The sequence below is a fragment of the Stegostoma tigrinum genome, chromosome 25 (assembly GCF_030684315.1).
Source record: "Stegostoma tigrinum isolate sSteTig4 chromosome 25, sSteTig4.hap1, whole genome shotgun sequence".
In the NCBI taxonomy this organism is placed as follows: Eukaryota; Metazoa; Chordata; class Chondrichthyes; order Orectolobiformes; family Stegostomatidae; genus Stegostoma; species Stegostoma tigrinum.
The window spans coordinates 22,840,578-22,861,218 of NC_081378.1; the positions used below are offsets into that span (position 1 = coordinate 22,840,578).

The window sequence follows — 20,641 nt, forward strand, 5'->3', positions numbered from 1 at the left end:
GGCGTCATCCACGTAGCGGACCCAAAGTTTGGGTTGGATGATTGGCAGAGCTGTTTGTTTGAGTCTCTGCATTACTGCCTTGGCTAAGAACCCTGATATCGGAGATCCCATGGGTATACCATTGGTTTGTATGTAAGTTTTGTTATTGATTTTTGAAGTTTTGGAGAAATAAACAAAAGAGACTTCCAAAAAATGAAACTAGATGGATCCAACACACCATGCTTCTACGGGCTACCAAAAATTCACAAACCAGGACCCCCCCGCCTCAGACCCATAGTGTCGCTGCCTGGAACACCAACCTACAGATTAGCCAAGGAACTACACCAAAGACTAAAACACCTAGTAGAAGACTCCCGCCACTCCATTCGCTCCACCCAAGAATTCCTGAACACCAAAGACACCAAGATAGAAGAGGATTAAATAATGGTCTCCTTTGACGTAACAGCCCTGTTCACATCCATCAACATCAACCTGGCCAAAGAAACACTGACTACACTATTAGAAGAGCCGAAGACACACACACCAGACACCACCAACCTCATCAGCAAGGACATCATCAAGCTAATGGACCTGTGCCTTACCACCCACTTCACTTTCAATAATAAAATCTACAGACAAACCAATTGTACACCCATGGGATCTCCGATATCAGGGTTCTTAGCCAAGGCAGTAATGCAGAGACTCAAACAAACAGCTCTGCCAATCATCCAACCCAAACTTTGGGTCCGCTACGTGGATGACGCCTTTGTCATCACTAAACAAAACAAATTAGAGGAAACCTTCAAGACCATCAATAATACCCTTACTGGCATAACATTCACAAAAGAGGAGGAAAAACAACAACAAACTGCCATTCCTAGATGTCACAGTAGAACGAACAGTCAATGGGGAACTTCAAACCAGCGTCTACAGAAAAACAACACATACGGACCAAATACTGAACTACAGGAGCAACCATCCCAACACCCACAAACGAAGCTGCATTAGAACATTATTCCAACGAGCCAGCACACACTGCAGCACAGAGGAACTACGAACAGCAGAAGAAAATCACCGAGACAGCGTATTCACAAAAAACAGGTACCCAATGAACACAGTCTGCCGATTTCTCAGCAACAAACCCAAACAAACAGACAAAACGGGCTCAGAAACCATAACCACTCTCCCCTACATCAAAGGCATTTTCGAAATGACTGCCAGACTACTCGGACATCTTGGCATCAGGGTAGCCCACAAACCCACCAACACACTAAACCAGCAGCTAATGAACTAAAAAGACCCTATACAGACAACAAGCAAAACGAAGGTCATCTACAAAATACCTTGCAAGAACTGTGACAAACACTACATTGGACAAACAGGCTGAAAGCTAGCCACCAGGATACATGAACATCAACTAGCCACAAAACGACGTGACCCACTATCACTCGTATCCTTACACAGAGATGAGGAAGGACACCACTTTGATTGGGACAACACATCCATCCTAGGACAAGCCAAACAGAGACACGCACGAGAATTCCTAGAAGCATGGCATTCCAACCGGAACTCCATCAACAAACACATTGATTTGGAGCCAATCTACCATCCTCTGAGAAAAAGAACAGGAAATGACATCACCAACCCAAGGAAACCTAACCAGATAAATAGAAAGCGGGACATAACACCAGCACTTCGTCGGAGGCTCACTGATGATGTTACCTAGAATGGTGACGAAACGTCTGAAAACTAACCTTCCAGCTCAGTGAGCAAACTCACATCCATGGATAACCTGAATTTATCTTAATTGTGCAATCATGGAGGTGCACATTCCTTTTACAATGTTGAACATATAAGGTCACGAGAATAGCATAAATTCTTCTTACCTTTACTCTTGAAGATTTTCTAGATCCTTCTCGGAAAGGCTGAAACATATAAAAATGTACCTATTTATTTAATAGAAGTCATGTATTCGTGCATGCAAGGATGTCTCTGCTCTTGGTTTTATGATTCATCTTTGCTCAATGCTATGTCCAACCAAGTTAAGTTTTACATATCACGATTTTGTAAAGGCATAATATGAATGCCATTTGTGCATGGTTTACCATGAATCCTTTGAGCTGCTTAATTCTGTTTTTATTTTGGCAGAATTGTCATTGGAGGCCAGATTTGGAAACACAAGTAGACCATGCAGAAGACCATCCATTCACTGTTTCTGCAACAGCAATGCTTTTTAGACCTCAATTGAAAGCTAAACCAAAATTCCACAGCACGAGTTAACTAGACAAAATTCTTAGCAATCTCCAAAATCACGAAACCAAGTAGCTCTGTAAAATCCAAACTTTCTTCATTTGTCTGTTTTTCTCATCCACCGCTTCTATATTCTATTTTCATCTTCCTCACTCCAATTACACACCTTGCATCTTTAAACATGAAATTTTTATTTTCTATTTGCGCTTCCCTCTTTGTTGGCCTTCACCCCTTTAGAATACCTACAGTAAAAAGTATACTTACTAACTAGGCAGAAGTAATACCTTACTTGTTCAATTACATGTCCTGCTTTTACTCATATATTGCTTGAAAAATCGATGCAGTCTTAATATTATACAGTCAAACCATTAATTAAGTAAACCAAATAAAATACTCTTTAAAGATGCTATCCTCATCAAATGGATGAGATTGATTTCCTCAAATCTCAAGAACACAAAGCACACCGATAAAAACAATACTGCAGGATTCAGCAAAAATCATGAAACATACATGACAATTTCAAATGTCCCTGTTATTTTCTCCTAGGTAGCACACAGCAGCATCCAGGAGATTAAACTTTTGATTGGTTTCTCATGAAACGTAAGCCCGGATTGAGTTCAGCGCTGCAACCTTGCTAACCAGAAAGATGACTTGTACCAACTGGCCCCAATCACCTGCACAAAGAAAGAACAGCTTTCCCCAGTTCTGTACAACAGAAATTCAAATATTCACAACTAATGTCTTCATGTAAGCCCTTGCTGGAGACAGGGGAAGAGGAAAAAAGAAATTAAACAAATATACTATCCCGTTAAAAAATTTATGATCTAGATAGTCAGATGTGCGACAGTCTACAACTCTGTTAAAACATAACTGCAGGTATAACACATGGAATTCGCAATGAACACCACCACGGAACTGCAAAATCAGTGACACCAACGAAGCGTCAAGCCCAAAGTAAAATGAAACCTAAGCTGGGAAGACTGAAACAACAAGAATCAGGAAGATCATTGTTATGTCAGGTAATTTTACCAGAATTTATTAAGCTTCCAAATTCAAACCAAATACAAACAAGTTTGAAAAAATCGATTAAAATACAAAATTTGACATTCTGAGGACCTATGTACTAAACAGAATAACATAAAAAGACTAGTAATCGCCACAGATTTTGGAAGCAATTAGAGGGTTACACAAAAAAACTGTTGATCAAAGGAGTGCTAAATGGAGGCCGCCAGTACAGGAAAGCAGGTCAATTACCAAAGTTGTTCGGATTTACTTTCTAGCGACAGGATTCATTTACAATAACAACTTGTTGTGAAAAAACAAAACTCTCCTTGTTCATTCTTCTGATCCTTTTGCAAATTCATCTTAAATCCGGATACTGACGTTGCATCACTGGGAGCAATTTCTCTTTTATTTCTTTGCAAATTCATTTGGTACATCTGTATTTGGGAGCATTCCCAGCTTAAAGATGAACAATCCCAGCTTCTGTATTCTCTCCATATAACTAAAGTCCTCCATTACTAGTTTTTATTCTATTAAATGCCCTCTGCTCTCGTGAGCAGAGTTATGATATCCTTCTTAGAAGTCTGATGCCAGATTCAGATACAATATTCTGGGCTGAGGTCTAACCAGTGATTTATCGGTATAATTTTTTAAAAAACTCTGTTGATCTATTCCTAAAACCAAAGATTTTGTGAACCTTTAAAAGCAGCCTTAAGATACCCAAACTGTCTTCAGATATGGGCACTATTTTATTTCTGTTTCAAACATGCTCTGCTTTACATTGCAATACAATAGTTGCAGACAGAACACACAAATTAGTACTTTCATATAAAGATCCTTCTGAAGAGATTATCATTTTAAATTTATAAGTTGTTTTTAAATGTTCATGGTTTATAAATAGCAGTAAAATTAAATATCAAGCCTGAGCTCAGAAAACATTTTTTTTTTCAAAATCAGAATGGCTTTACAATTGAGCACAACAAACATGACTTCCCCATTACTGCTTTAGTATTTAAAGCCATATAGTCACATTCACTAATCCCTGAAGAACCTTTCATGTTTGGTTCAAGGTAGACTGAGAGAAACTGAGAAAGTCTGCAACACAATAAAGCTTTCAGCTGCAAAGAGGGAGACAAGCAAATGAACTGCATAAAATATTGATAAGGAAGCTTGCATAGAAATATCCTCTGTAAGCAAAACATAACTATTGCAATTTTGCTCAACACACTGAGTTTTACTTCCTTAAGTACTGCGTTTATGTTTAATGCAAAATAAGCATTTTTTAAAAAGTGGAAATTCCAGCCTCAACACCATGCAAACACTAACGTGGTAAAGAAAGGAGTTAATCTGGGTCTCTGGATGATAAAACAAGTAGGACATTATCACTATGTTACCATCTCCCATCAAATTCTGCTTCTGCTCCATTTCCAGATTGGTATGCAAGGGAGAGGAAGGGCAAAAAAAAAGTAGAGGAGGAGAGAAATATATTGTGATATAACACCTGAAAAACATCAGGTTTGGGCAGCACTGGTGTGTCAGGCAATTATAATTTCCAACAAGAGAGAGAACAACATCCCCTAAATTGGGGCTTTTAAGCCAAGCATCAATTATGGGGTTAGAATGATTCTCGGAAGCTAAACATACAAAGTTCAACTGTTATAATATCCCCTTGAGGGCAGCTAGATAAGGCAACAAGTAATGACTCTGCCAGTGATACTCATACATCAAAGATACACGAAAAAGTCTCATTTCCTTGCTCTCTTTGTTTCTGCTTTCTCCAATCAGTGGCTAATAGTACACTTAGTTGTATGTGCACTTTCTTAATAAGAAATGGGTCATTAAAATGATAGCACACACTATGAGCTTACCACTTACTTTTTCAATTCCCCTAACAGCATCATGAATAACCTTCAGTGTTGCTTATTCACCATCTACCAAGTAACAAAGCAGCTTTAGGGCCCTCTTGTGGCACAGTGGAAGTATTCCTACCCCTGGACTGGGAGGCCTGGGTTCACGTAATACCTACTCCAGGTGTGTAATAATACCTCTGCACCTATTTTTCTAATCAGTCTGGTCAAAGAGCCTAAAAGAGTTCATGGAGTGCATTGGTCATGTCTGCTTGTCAGCCAGGAAGCCAGAGTCCAAATCCCATCTGATCCAGAGCTGTGTAATAACATTTCTGAAGTGGGTGATTAGAAAATATTTAGAACAAACAGCCTGCCTACAGCCATTCTAGTCTGAAAACGCCCAAACTTGTCTCATCTCAGGCCTAAGCAGATTTATCCTGTTCAGTAGTCGAATGGGAAACCACCTGGGAAAACAGGTGCAGTAAAATGGCTTTCATGGTGTTGGGTAATATACTAATCGCAGAGCTGAGAAGGCTCAGGTTTGAGTCCCACCTGCTACAGATGTGTGCCATAACATCCATGGACACTTTGATTAAATACCTGGAACAAAGAGCCTGGCACTACTGTGGCACAGTGGTAATGTCCCTACTCCAGGTTCATGTCCCACCTGCTCCAGATATGCATAGTGACATGTGTGATCAGGTTGATCAGAAGTATGTGGAATAAAATGCCTCTGAAGATGTCCACATAATTTCAAAATATTATGAAATTATATATTATATATATATATATATCAGAACCCTCCAAAATTACAGTGGTCTATACTTCCTTTCAGGTAAATGCCTCATCACCTACCTTGAAATAAAAAGAACTCGTGACAACTAATTTCATTATTGTTAACTAAATATTAGGATTTGAAATCATTCCATCTACATTCTGTAATATCCATGAATTATTTCGATGTAATTGCAATGCAAACAATACGTGCGCAGAATATACAGAAATAGCACTCTTGCTTATGGTTTTCTTGCACAAATTCAGCTGTACAAAATATCCTTCACTGCAGACATTTAACTGCATTATAACATCTCAAAAGTTACTTCTCCTTACAAAACAGACTGCAGGAGCTCAGATGCACAGAAAATAAGTACAAGTAAAAGAAATACAGTACTTGAAATCATAGAATCCCTACAGCGCAGAAGCACGCCATTCAGCTCTTTCAGTCCACACCGATTCTCTTAAGAACAGCCCACCAGACCCACACCACTACATTATCCCTATAATTCTGCATTTCTCACAGTTAATCCACCTAGCCTACGCATGCCTGGACACTATGGGCAATTTAGCATGGCCAATGCACCTAATCAACACACCTCTGGACTGTGGGAGGAAACTAGAGTATTCAGATGAAAACCATACAGACACCAGGAGAATACGCAAACGCAGAGAGATGCCAAAGGGTGGAAGCGAACCCGGGTCCCTGGCACTTGAGGTAACAGTGTTAACCAATGAGCCACCATGCTGGCCCCAATAATTCTGATTTAAATTTATAGGAGACAAAGGAAAAAAAAGTGAAAATTAGAAACTAAATGGATAGGGGAAAATTAAGGACATAAAAATCTAAATATGTCATTCAGCTCCTTAAGCCTGTGCTGCCATTCAGTTAGATCATGATTGATCTTTCGTTCCACTCCATTTATCCAAATTCAACCTGATTCTTTTGACACTTTTTACCTATCAAAAATGTTCATCACAACCTTGAATATTTTAAGTAACTCAGCATTCACAACCTTTTGGGGGAGAAAATTTTATATGTTCACTACGCTTTCTACGTAAAAATGTTTTCTGCTTTCGTTCCTGAATGACCTGTCACTGATTTCAACATAGAATCTAGCCAATGGGGAACTATGTTCAGACAATGTCTTGTGTATCTTCGCCGTTTAATTCTACTCTCATTTAAAACATCTTGATTAGGTCTGACATCAACTTTCTAAACTCAAGGGAACAGAAGCCAAGGTTTTAAACTTTGGTATCAATTGACTGGTTTAGTTTTACCCTTGTAATAATACGTGAGCAATTTTTTCTACATTATTGTAGCAGCTGAATCAAGAAGGCTGACTTGTTGGTATTTGTTGACACTTTGTTAATAGTGAACTAAACAATTCAGAAAATGCAAAATCTTCATGGCACACTATAATAATTTCTGTTTATTTTACTGTCAATGCAATGTATTTAATGATTCATGATTTCCAGTATAAAATGAGCTAGCTGTCAAAATAGTGCAAGCCTCTCCAGTTGAGGAAAACAAATCTACTTGCCTTTCTAGATTTTGTAGCAAACTGCTCCTTTTCTCCACTTTTCTTTCGCTTTTTCTCATTTACCTTTGTTACCCTAGTGGCAGTCAATGTGATCGTTGTAGGGGTCTGCTGAAAGGCAGTATATAGCTCCACAGGTACCTCATCTCCACTTTCTGTTGCACTAGTGTCTCCATCTATTTAAGCAAAAATGAAGATCTTATAAGAACTGTAATCATTACCTTTTAGAAACAAATTACACCTAATAATTTTCATAAGGAATCGAGACAGAACTTTCAATAAAAGAATTATAGAATACAAGCTCAATTACCTGCACATTGTTTGCCTTATCCAGTGGCATTAATTGACTCAGCCGAAGAGAGGCCAGCAGAAATCAAGGATGCCAATAGACTTTGTTTTGTTTGCGTAATTACTGCTGCAACTACTCATTTGTCAGCTTAGTTCCTCCATGCAAGAATTTATTTATGCAAGCCGTATGTTAACTTTAAAAGACAAAAACAGAAATTGCTGGAAAAGCTCAGCAGGTCTGATTCTGTCTTCAGACACTGCCAGACCTGCTGAGCTTTTCCAGCAATTTCTACTTTTGCATCTGATTTACAGCATCTGCAGTTCTTTCAGTCTTTGTTAATTTTAAAGTAAGCCATTTAATTGTTGTATTGTATGCCAACTGAAGTTCTTATTTTGCCCCTGATCTGTAGCTCAGTCTGATGAAATCACAGGTAAAGAAATGACTGACGGTGAGCAAATCAATTGCTTAGTTAAAAGTTGCAATGTTAACTCTATATCAAGAACATATCACTGAAGACGACTAAAGCAAAGTATCAACAAACATTTAGTGATTTGGAGTCCTCAATTATCCACCAATTGCCATTACTTGCAGCGGGTTGTAAGAAGTTGCGAGCTGTCTCTATATTGCTAGATAATCGAGGTTATACTTTCTAAAAATCCAAACTGCAAATCCAACACAGTCACACAAGAAAGTGAGCACATGCTTAATCTGACAGTGATAAACGTTTATCTGAAGAATAAATAAGTCAACGATTTCACTCCTCATAACGTTGAAGCTTATTTCATGTATAAAATCAGATTAAAATAGAAAGTTCCTCACAAAAAAACTAATTGATAGAAACACACAAGATAAACGTACCTCCTAAAACAACACCAGTTAAAGTTTTGATAGCTTTTTGTCAAGGGTTCAGCAACTAAAACAATTAATACCATTACACGTGACATTTTAAATAGTAGGTCTGAAGTCACAAAATGTGCACGCACCCATGCCAGATGATCACTTTTCAAAGTTGTGATCTTGTATTTTATATCTTCACAACTTAGAATGGGATACATAACAGAATGGAGGACTGGCTGGGATATTCATGAAGTTAGTAAGAAGGCAGATAGTACCATAAGCAGCATGGAAAATCAGCATGTAGGTACGAAGCGTTTTTGAGCAGTTGAGCTAACAGCAATTAGTGTAATATCAAAACCACTTTGTTCGAAACATAAAAGCTATGATCAGACGCGGGTGGTGTGGTTTAGGTTACAAGTTGGAACTAATTCTCCAACTGGTGGTTTTTTTCTAAACTGTGTGCAAGTGGTTCTCATGGCTTCAATATTAAAAGTGAATTACAACATATCTCTTCGTCATATATTCACACATACCTGACATATTTTCCCTTTTCTTTGTTTGTAGTAACACAGCTCTGTCTCTATCCAAGCACCTGGAGGGACAGCATTACAGTTGTCTGAGATTTGCAAAAATGTTGTTCGTAATCATTGTAAAAAATCATTCTTTCAAATGTACTGTGCTCACCGAGGCTGACAACGATCACAAAGGTAAGTTTCCGGAATATGCTGTCTATCGATACCCATACAATCTATATGCTGCCAAACACTAAGATAAAAATCAAAGGAACACATTAGGTTGAAAACTTCACTGTTGAATTGGTAGGCATTATTGTATAATTATATAAGAATTTTATCCAAATGGCTACCTATGTTTTTGATTATTCCATCTGTTGCCATGCAAATCAATTGGTTACTACCTTTTGCTTAACTTTAAAAAAAAGATAACTTTGCATACTGTTTAAATTTGAAATCAAAGGCAATACAACAAATACAATCTTTGTCCTAATGAAAGATCTAAGTCATTTGCTGTATTAATTCAGGGTTTAAAGATAGAAACCAAAATCTTTCACAACCTCTTTTCCGTACTTTGTTACGGCATCATTCTCATCATCATTCCTAGGGACTATTCATGCATAATTCATCGACAGCCCAAGAAAGTTGGGTGAATTTACATAGATTTTCATCATAATAATAAATGAAGAAAAACAAAAGTGAACTCAATCTAATCAAGTATTTATCATTTGTTTTAAAACTTAAAAAGTTACATTTTCAACATTTTTCTCTCTCTTCAAAATACAGATCCATGGGTACTGGGCGCCCTTCTAAACTTTACCTGTGTTACTTTTATTCCTATGGGAACAAACTTGACCAGGTTAGGTAGATTGGCCATACCATACTGCCCACAGAGTGCAGGGAAATGCAAGGTTACAGGAATAGGGAAGGGTGGTAGGTCTGGGTAGGATGCTCTTTGGAGGGTCAGTGTAGACTCAATGGGCCAAATGGCTTGCTTCCATGATTCTATAAACAAGTGCACCAACAACAGATTCTTAACCACTGGCAGCAAGGTTAAAGTGCAACTGTTCTTACTCCAGTACTTTTGACAGAAGAAGTCTGTTGTCAAACCCTAACATGGGCTGCTGAGACCAGTATGGAGCAGCCTCACCAATGCCACATTTGAGGTCTGCTAATATACTGTAAGGCTGATCCAAGTCTGATCTGTATGACGAAAGTGGATAAACCTGACTTTGAAAGATCCCTCTACCAAACTTTTAAAAAACAAAACTATACTGCAATGTGAATGAACACAAACGTAAAAGATTTGGTTAAAAAGTTGCATTCCTACCTGCATTTATCACAACAGATCATGTATCCATCATCATGGGTAAATCCACAGATGCACCTAGTAACATCTGTGCCATAGCTTCCATCCTCAGACGTGCTGATTGTCGTGGCACTGGAAGTCTCATCAAAATTAGCAGTAGTGAATATGCTCACCTCATTTTTGCCTATTACTACAGTTGGAGGAGGAGAAGATGGAGGTGTTGGTGGAGGACGAGCACCATAATTGTGGTCCTGAAATTGTTGAAGGGAACAGTGAAATTTCAATGCACGCAATGACCAAGTAATTAGAAATGACAACAGAATATTATGTATAACAAGAAGAACTGAATACAAAAATAAGTGGTTATGCTACGGAAGTACAGGGCATTGGTGAGACCACATCTGAAGAACTATGCATAGTACTGGTTACCTTAGTTAAAGGAGGATGTAAATGCATTGGGAGCCTTTTACACAGTAGGTTTACTATCTAACACTGGAATGAGCAGTTGTCTTACAAAGAAGGGTTTAACATGATATGCTTGCATCTGCCATGTTTAAAGAGTGAGAGGTGACTTGACTGAAGCATGAGAGATCTCAAGGGGTTGTGACAATGTGGATTTGAAAAAGACATTTCCTTTGGTGGGAAACTATTGAAATAGTGGTCACTGTTTAAAAATAGAGGGTTTCCCATTTCAAAGGCAAGAAGAAATTATTTTTAATGGAGGGTTGAGTCTTTGCCAGAAGGTTCGATTCATCAAAAGACAGTTGAAGCAGAGTCTATGTAAAACATTTGCCCTTCATGTCTGTTTTAAAATTTCTCCCCTCTCACCTTAAAAATGTGCCCCCTTGTCTTCAAATCCCCCGTCCTAGGGAAAAGACAAATGACCATTAACTCTGTCTAGACCCCTCATTACTTCATAAACTTCCATAAGGTCGCCTCTCATCCTCCCACATTCCAGTCAAAAAGTCTCAGCCTCTACAGCCTTCCTTTATAAATCAAATCTTCCATACCCAGCAACATCTTGGTAACTCTCTTCTGAACCATTTCCAGCTTAATACTGTTGTTCCAAAGTTGGGCAAGCAGAACAGGATATAGTATTGCACAAGAGGTCTCAGTAATATCTTGTACAATCCCAACATGACTTCTCAACTCCTATACTCAAAGGTAAGCAATAAAGGTTGGTGTGTCAAATTGCCTTTTTAATCGTCCTGTCTTTATGTGATGCACATTTCAAAGAGTGATGTACCTCAATCCCTGGTTCCCTCTATTTTATAGATTTCTGAAAAACAGTCATGCTACTGACAATCAAAAGTGTCCTTTCAACCCAGCTGAAAAGGTGTCCAATTAACTACAAATCATCAGTGGTTTTAGTTGCCTTGAAAAAAGATCTAATCGCTCCAAAATATATCTTAATACTTAGCTGTTACTTTTAACTACCTGTGCAATTCAACTCCAATTCAGCTTGGACAAATATACATTGTATATAGTCTATAATGAAACTTATTTCCTATGCTAGTAAAAAAAATCTGCATACACTGTGAGGAGCATGAATAAGATCCAGTTAAGATAGATGTAAAGATAAATTAATTTTTTGAAGTTAAAGGGCTAAATTGAGTTCGTGAAAAGAAAGTGTGATGTGAAAGAAGTGGGGGGGTAGGGGGCAGGTGAAGAATATGGAAGAAAATCATTAAAATTAAAGCAGATCATAATCGAATCCTTATCTGATGTCCATGATTGTTAATCTACAGCAGTGTCACGAGATTGCATTAATTTTTTTTTGTTTTCTTTATACAAAGGGACAGAGGCCAACTGCAGAACCCTTCTGTAACCATGCTCAGATCCTCAAATTTCATAAGTAAGGATGTGCACCTTAGTTACTCTGTTTTAAGCAGATAAACCAACAGGAAAGCCACAGAATGGCTTTCTGCTGAACTTCATTTCTTTTAGAAATTAGTTTACAGCAGTGAGAATAACCAAACCAGGAAGACTATTTAAAGAACTCGGCTCTGCAGCATTTTTATCAGGGGGATTCTAGAACATACGACCTGCTTCAACAAAGAGCTTACTGTCATGCAGTAACTCATTTGAATCAAGTACATTTACTTTTGGGTGTTCAATGGTGAGCACACACCAAATGCTGCATTATCCCTCTCTTTTCCTAAGAATTGGATGCTATACATAAGAAATAATACTAGCCATTAAAGTGACAAACCACTCCTTCCAAACGATTTTGTGCATCTAAGAAAACGTACACAGAACACAACCGCTTTGGCCGTTCAGGCAGAAATATAATTCTAAACAAACAGACAGAAACTTTCCAACAGATGTTAATCCAGAATGCATTTGTTCAGTAAAGCAATGCTGAAATATTATTAATAGACATAGCAAAGCACTGGAACTGTATACATGACAAAATGACATGGTGGTAACTTACATTTGGCTAGATAGGCAATGAAGCCAGTTTCTGAAATATTAGTATAACTTGCACTGTGATGGTTAAGATTAGAAAAAGCATTCATTCAGATTTAAAATTAAACAAAGTAGCCATCTTATTCATTTCAAAACTTACTGCATAAGGCAAACCAATATAACTGTGTGAATGATGAGAACTGCTGGTATATAACTGGTGCGGAAAACTGTTTGACTTCTCTACCACCACAGGGCTTGCTTCTACAGATTCTGGTCTAGAAGAAAAATAATCATTGAGTTATTCATTATGATCTAGATCTTGGCGAAATATATAACTTTTCCAACTGTAAATAACTAATACAGCTCAGTTTTTAAAAGGCACAGACATAAGCAAAGATTTTATTAGAATCAGATTTTTCTTGTCTGTTTACTGTGTTCAGGAACTAGTTTTCTCTATTATTCTATGATGGTTGACAATTCTGAGCATGCACGCTGTGCCACTGGGTCACCCTTACTAAAGGAAAAGTGGAAGCATGGCAGAAGAAAACTAAGAATTTAGCACAGAAATGGCTAATTTCTTTTAACATTACACATAGAAGTACAGACTGTGAACTTGTGCATGAGAATTGTGAACAAGTACGTGCGAAAACTTCCCATGAAACCAAGCCACGTTTAAGCAAACCAAAAATCAAACAACTACATACTTCTTAATGAAGAAGTTAGTAAAATGCAGCATATGTATGACAGTTTAACAAATTCAAGCATAACAAAACAATGCCAATGAAAAAAAACCTGAGTTAACATCGTAGATGATCAATAACACAACTGATTTTAGTTTACCTCTAGGAAGTTACATAACACATATTTCATTTAATTTCAATAAATCTGCTGATAAATGGTGTAAGCTCTGGGATTGGTTGTTGGAAAAAATAGATGAATACAAAGCAAATAGGCACTTTCTTCATTCTAGGTAAATTACACAAAAGCTTCAATGCATTCAAGTTTAAATTCACATAATGGGATGCAAGTGATGTTGCCACAAAGAATTGCCCGCTGGATGCATGCTAGCATTTCTCATTAAAGTACTCTTATATGCTGAAAGACATTTTTAATGATGACAAAACTGACATTTTCTACAAGCTGAGAGTATACAGGAAGGTACAGTTGAGCTGGAACCAATACAACCATGACCTTATCAAATGGCTGAGCAGGCCTGAAAAATCGAATGGCATACTCATGTTCCCACAGAGATATTAATTTTCATCAAAAATTGTTCTGGATGAAAAAGCTAAGTAGAAAATTATCATAATAGTTTGCACTGGCAAGCATGTTTACGTTTAAAAAAAAATTGCTGCCAGTGGCCAGAAAGTTAAGAAACATTACTTGTTTGTGGTGCCATTATTCTGCCTTTTAGGCAAACAAACATTATTGTGTCGATTATCACAGTCTTTCCAAGGAACTGCTCTACCACTCTGGCTCAAGAATGACAAAAGAATTCATTTCAGCATTAACTTACAGTTGCGAACAGTGTTTAAAGGTATAATTTATTGCTGTATGCTGATAGCACTTCAAGCAGGAGAAGCAGCATTACAGGCTACTTGAACTGAAAACTCACACAGGCAATGGCAGCTGACTGTTAGGTGAGAACCCTAAGCCTGTAGGGGCTCGAATAAGATTTGAATTCACTTCGAACGTACGTAAGAAAGTTGTGAAATCCTGATTTCAGACAAACATGAAAACTGATGATATAGTGGGGAAGTATGCTACTTTCCAAAAAGGCCCATCTGCACGCAAACACCAGCAAGAGCATGAAATCCAACTCTGTGGCTAACAGCAAAGTTTTGAATCTGTTGCAAACTTTTCATGCAAACTAAATGCAGTACTAAACAAACCCTGGTAACCTGATGGATACTTTCCCCAACAGCAAATATTCTAAGGATGACTGGACTATTAATGGGTACAATCCAGAAAGGTTTACATTGTACGGTTCTCAGGTTTTAATATATGCATTGAGAATTGCTGAAATATTTCATTGCACTCTGTATCTTCTTGCAGTGTTCTATCACAGCCTAAATGATTGTCAGAGTAGGTCCATGGGGCTCAAAAGCCTCTTGTTCCAACATTCCATTTTGTGTTGTTCCATTAAAATCACTTCACAAACTGCTAGGTAATTAATTTTTTTTAAAGTTGTTTAAAGTTAGAAAATTTTAAGATCACAGATAAAATATTATCAAATCAACCGACTTGAGTTTTCTCCATTTAATAAATTGTATGAAATAAAAAATGAAATTTAAAAATCAATGTTTCGGGGAATTTCATCCCTGACAATCTCTCCCATCCTGTGAATGCATTAACCTCCCACTGAAATTCTATTCCACAGAAGCCAATGCCCTCTTCCATCTCACTTGAGTAGTAGTTATTTTTCAGGGAGTCTTGAAGAAGTGTTAGCAAACTGTTAATTCTATGCACATTTCTCACAGCGTTCATAGACTCCAGGATCAGGAAAGGGAGCTCTGGTAAATTTGTTTTCCCTGAACCAGAAATACTGAAGCAGGCTGTAGTGGTCCTGCTTCCATCCTAGCAAACAATCTAAGATTGATCAAGTCTGGGACTACAATGGTCTGTTTTACTCAATTACACTTCAAGCAATTAGGAAAGCCTTTACCTACCTGTTTCTGAAAATTAATGTTACCAAGTAAGCTTATACAACCAGATTCTTCATTAAATTATTACATACAATTTTTATGACATTAAAATGTACTAACATATACTGCATTCTGCAACTTATACTTAACAATTTCCACAGATCTTATTGGAACACTTGTACCTATGAATGAAAGATTTATGATGGGTGGAAAATATCACATCACATTTCCATGCTTTAATATTTTACCAGAATCATTGTTAAAAAGACGCAAAGTAATGAAACAGATTGAATAACGCTCAGACATTAACAGAAAAAATGCAAGGGAAATTTGGTTCTCAAAATTACTTCTCAAAATTGATGTGAATGAGACAATTTAATTGTATTTCAAACAAAATACTGTGTGTACAGTCACTTAAGAAAGAATGTACAAAGAAATAAAACTAAACAAAGAATATAGTTGTTTTTACACTAGTACTGTTCCTTTAACAGTTCTCACATGCTGCACACAATTGTTAGCTGCACGGCAATTTATTCTGTAAATGAACGTCAACTATTAAATCTTTGGAATCATCACAGGTTTTTTTAAAAAAAAGTCATAAAAATTGAGTTAGGAATACATAATTAAATCAGACTTGCCCCAAAACCGTAAATTTTTGAGTTTGAGACGACGTACAATTACCAGATCAGCAGCAGAAAAGCAATCAACCAACACGGAAGTAGTAGAAAATTACAGTAGCACGTTTTGCTTATATTCAACTGCCAAAAAGCACAATAATCTCCTGTGGTCACCACCGTGACTCGGCTCACATCCTGTAACACTGCTAAATCATTCCGCCCAAAATAAAAACTGTACAAGCTTCCACAGAATTAAGTGTTGCAACATTATACTGATTTCTTAGCAAGGCGACCATTAAAAGCCTAAATGAATGAAAATAATAACTTTCCCAAGATTAGGAGCACCAACATCAGTAGACTTATACCTTTCCTTATTGGTTATGCATTCATTGATAAAACAAGTATTCCACACTCTACTGAATTAAAATCTCAGTTCTACACAATGCACTCTATTGTTTCAAAATGCACGTATGTATAGGATTGCTTAAAAGCTATGCTTGGCAAGTACAACAAATTCACAGGTTTACTTCCTGGTGTTTGCAAGATTTAGGCCACTCTTCTCTTTTAAGAGCTTAAAAGGAGTAGACCACATTCTTCATGCTAATAAAGGCAAAAAAGTTAGTTTTTTTTATTTTCAGATCAATCTCTTTTATACTATATATTTACATCATACTAGTTTAGAGTCAGGAAGCAGTGAAGCCCCACTATGTTAGTTGAACGACATGTAGTGATCAAAGTATAAAACATGCTACTGTAACAAGTCTCACTTTGTGCAACACTGGAAGGTTGAACTGCAACACACATTGATCAGTTTCCCATTTAAGGTGTGTTGTTTAATATACATTTCTATCTTGTTTGGTAGGCAGTCATCGAGTTATCTGATTACACTGGTGCAGCCGCACTTGGAATATTGCGTACAGTTCTGGTCGCCGCATTATAGGAAGGATGTGGAAGCATTGGAAAGGGTGCAGAGGAGATTTACCAGGATGTTGCCTGGTATGGAGGGAAGGTCTTGTGAGGAAAGGCTGAGGGACTTGAGGGTGTTTTTGTTAGAGAGAAGATGGTTAAGAGGTGACTTAACAAAGACATAAAAGATGAACAGAGGATGGGTTGGACTTTGAGAGCCTTTTTCCTCGGATGTTGATGGCTAGCATGAGAGGACATAGCTTTAAATTGAGGGGGCGATAGATATAGGACAGATATCAGAGGTAGGTTCTTTACTCAGAGTAGTAACGGCATGGAATGCCCTGCCTGCAACAGTAGTGGACTCGCCAACTTCAAGGACATTTAAATGGCCACTGGATAAACATATGGATGACAATGGAATAGTGTAGGTTAGATGGGCTTCAGATTGGTTTCACAGGTTGGCGCAACATCAAGGGCCAAAGTTTTTCCCTACCAGAAGTCAAAGATTTAACATGCTGAGCTGTGAAGACTTCTGCTGGGGTGACAATGAATAAATGTACAATTATTACTCAATTTAAAGTGCATCGCTTTGGTGCACAGCACCAATTCCTGTTTGTAATAACGAGTACAGGATGTAAGAAAGGAAATACATGCTGTAACAGTGGCCGCTGCAAAAAATTTGAGCTCGGGACAGGTTTTGCTGGAGAACTTCAGGGCTGTTTCAGTACAGTCAATGAAGGATAGTTTGAACATTTGATGTTTAAGTTACACACCTTCTGAATGCAAATATTAAAGATTAATTTTTTTAAATAAAATGTTAAACTTGTTAATTTGTTTTATAACTAATAATGAGCAGCAGAGGTCAAGTTTTCTCGTTACTGAGTGGCTCAGTTAGGTCAAGGAAATGTTCAATTTGGTGAGGCCAGTTATTTATTGTTTCATTGTTAAAGTGCAAACTTTTTCCTCAATCCTTTCTTCATTTACTAATACATTTGTAACAACACTGCATGAATTTAAAAGATTCTGTTCCAACACAAAAAATGTATAAAACAAATCAAAAAAGTGGTTGATGCAGTAATTGTATAAATTAAAAATCATGATGATTAAAACATTAACAAATAAACATTTCACTTTTGAAAATGAGATAATAAGGTGTAGAGCTGGATGAACACAGCGGGCCAAGCAGCACCAGAGGAGCAGAAAAGCTCATGTTTCAGGTCTGGACCCTTCTTCAGAAATGGGACAGGGGAAGGGGATTCTGAAATAAAGAGGGGGGGGGAAGGCGGATGGAAGGTGGATAAAGGAGCAGTTAAGTGGAGACGAAACGGACAGGTCAAGGAAGCGGAGATGGAGAGAGTAAAGGTGAGTGTAGGTGGGGAGTTAGGATGGGGGTTTGTCAGTCAAAGGAAGATGGACAGGTCAAGGAGGTGGGGATGAGGGTGGTAGATAGGAGGTGGGGATGGGGGTTGAGGTGAGGAGAGCAGATAGGTGGGAGAAAAGGCAGGCAGGTCAAGGAGGCGGGGACAAGCTGGGCTGGTTTTGGGATGTGATAGGGGAAAGGAAGATTTTGAAGCTTGTGAATCCACACTGAGACCATTGGGCGTCATTTGTCACTTGTACATCTGCTAACATGGTATATTGTATCTGCTAGTCCCGATGTGGCCTCGTCTACATCGGGGAAGCCAAGCGGCTGCTTGTAAACCACGTTGTGGAATACCTATGCTTGGTTCGTGACAAACGACCACACCGCCCAGTCGTGAACTACTTCAACTCCCCTCTCCCACTCCTTAGACGATATGCTCATCCTGGGCCGCCTCCAGTGCCACAACGATGCCACCTGAAGGTTGCAGGGCCAGCAATTCATATTTCACTTGGGAAACCCTGCAGTACAATGGTCTCTATGTGGACTGCACAAGCCTCAAAACCTTCCCACCCCGATCTCATCCCAAAACCAGCCCAGCTCGTCCCCGCCTCCTTAACCTGTTCGTCTTTTCTCCCACCTATCCGCTCCTCTCACCTCAACCCCCACCCCCTACCTACCAGCCTCATTCCCGCCTCCTTGACTTGTCCGTCTTCCCTTGACTGACCTACACCTTTCCTAACTCCCCACTTACACTCACCTTTACTGGCTCTAACCCCGCTCCCTTGTCCTGTCCATCTCCTCTCCACTTATCTGCTCCTTTATCTATCTTCCATTCACCTCCCCCTCTCTCTATTTATTTCAGAATTCCTTCCTCTCCCCCATTTCTGAAGGGTCCAGATCCGAAATGTCAGCTTTCCTGCTCCTCTGGTGCTGCTTAGCTTGCTGAGTTCATCCAGCTCTACACCTTGTTATCTCAGATACTCCAGCATCGGTAGTTCCTAGGTTCTTTGAAACAATTTTGAAAATGTTGTTTTGACAGCTCTTTAGTCTTTATATCTACATATAATTTATTGATATCGGTCTAGACATTAACTGTTTTACTTATGGAATGCACTTCCTGTTCTCTTTACCCTTGCTGCCTATGTCCTGGCTGTTAAATTTCCATAATTCTAAGGTTGTAGACTCCAACCACAAGGTGTGTTACACTAAACTGCAATACATCTATTGCCAAAAGATGGTGCTCTGATGCAGATTACATTAGCCTACAAGCCGCATTCATCTCACTTTAAATCACATAGCTAAGATTAGGGAAATAAAGTTAAGAGAATTTCTTTTCATTTTAAACTTAGTGTGAGTATTTTTACTTCTTGGGGACGTGATTCTTACCACCTCTAACATCTTTCTAATCCTACTGGCTGTTTTTTTTTTAATTGGTGCCATGCTAGCAGCTTTCATAGAATCCCTACTGTGTGGAAACAAGGCCTACAGCCCAACAAGTCCACACTGGCACATCTCCCTATAACCCACCTAAACTAACATCCCTGAACACTATGGGCAATTTAGCACAGCCAACCCACCTCGAAAACTAGAGCACCCAGAGGAAACCCACGCAGACGCAGGGAGAATGTGCAAACTCCAGAGAGAGGGTTGCCTAAGGGTAAAACTGAACCTGGGTTCCTGCGCTGTGAGGCAGCAGAGCAAACCACTGAGCCACCGTGCCACCCTTGCCATGTTTATCTGCAAACGTCCTCCCTCATAAGGCCTGCGATTTCCTCCCATTTTTGCAGCATGTGTAGTGCATTGATAATTAATGTTGAAAACATTTTCAATCAGAAACATCAATTGCAATTGCAGCTATTTCAAATGACAGCTTCAAAACTTGCAACATTGTTAGAATATAAAATCCAAAACCTGCAAACCCGTTGAGAAGGTAAAATCCAATACCAGTCTTGTGCTTAAACAAAGGACACTACAAGAGTTGGGTAAAATAGACTGGGCGCAAATATTATATAGTGGGACAACTGAGGAACAGCGGAGCATTTTCAAAGCAATTTTTCACAGTGCTCAGCAAAACTACGTACCAGTCAAAAGGAAAAACCTTTAGAAAAGGAATGCTGAGCCATGTATAACTAAGTAAATAAAGAAGGGTATCAAAATGAAAGCTAATGCATGCAACGTGGCAAATATTAGTGGGAAATCTTTAAAGGTCAACAAAAAGCCATGAAAATACGCGATAAACAAATGTAAGATGGGTGAGAGTAAACTAACTCAGAACATTAAAAAAAAGCAAACGTTTCTACAAATACATAAAACGAGGAAGAGTGGTGAAGGTAAATATTGGTCTTTTAGAAGATGAGAAGG

The 20,641-nt window shown here is 38.4% G+C and overlaps 1 protein-coding gene across 6 annotated transcripts in view; it reads right to left on the bottom strand.

Moving 5' to 3' along the window:
• Positions 1 to 20,641, bottom strand: part of kmt2e (lysine (K)-specific methyltransferase 2E) — an 84,210-nt gene that overhangs the window by 36,444 nt on the left and 27,125 nt on the right. For 4 of the 6 annotated variants that reach the window (XM_048553952.2, XM_048553955.2, XM_048553956.2 and 1 more), the window contains exons 3-8: positions 12,910 to 13,024; positions 10,362 to 10,591; positions 9,204 to 9,284; positions 9,053 to 9,111; positions 7,397 to 7,569; positions 1,866 to 1,904 (exon numbers count right to left, since the gene is read on the bottom strand). In XM_048553952.2, the coding sequence (XP_048409909.1) occupies positions 1,866 to 1,904; positions 7,397 to 7,569; positions 9,053 to 9,111; positions 9,204 to 9,284; positions 10,362 to 10,591; positions 12,910 to 13,024 (697 nt within the window). The remainder of the gene's footprint in view (positions 1 to 1,865; positions 1,905 to 7,396; positions 7,570 to 9,052; positions 9,112 to 9,203; positions 9,285 to 10,361; positions 10,592 to 12,909; positions 13,025 to 20,641) is intronic. The other 2 variants (XM_048553954.2, XM_048553953.2) reach the window with 1 other exon arrangement.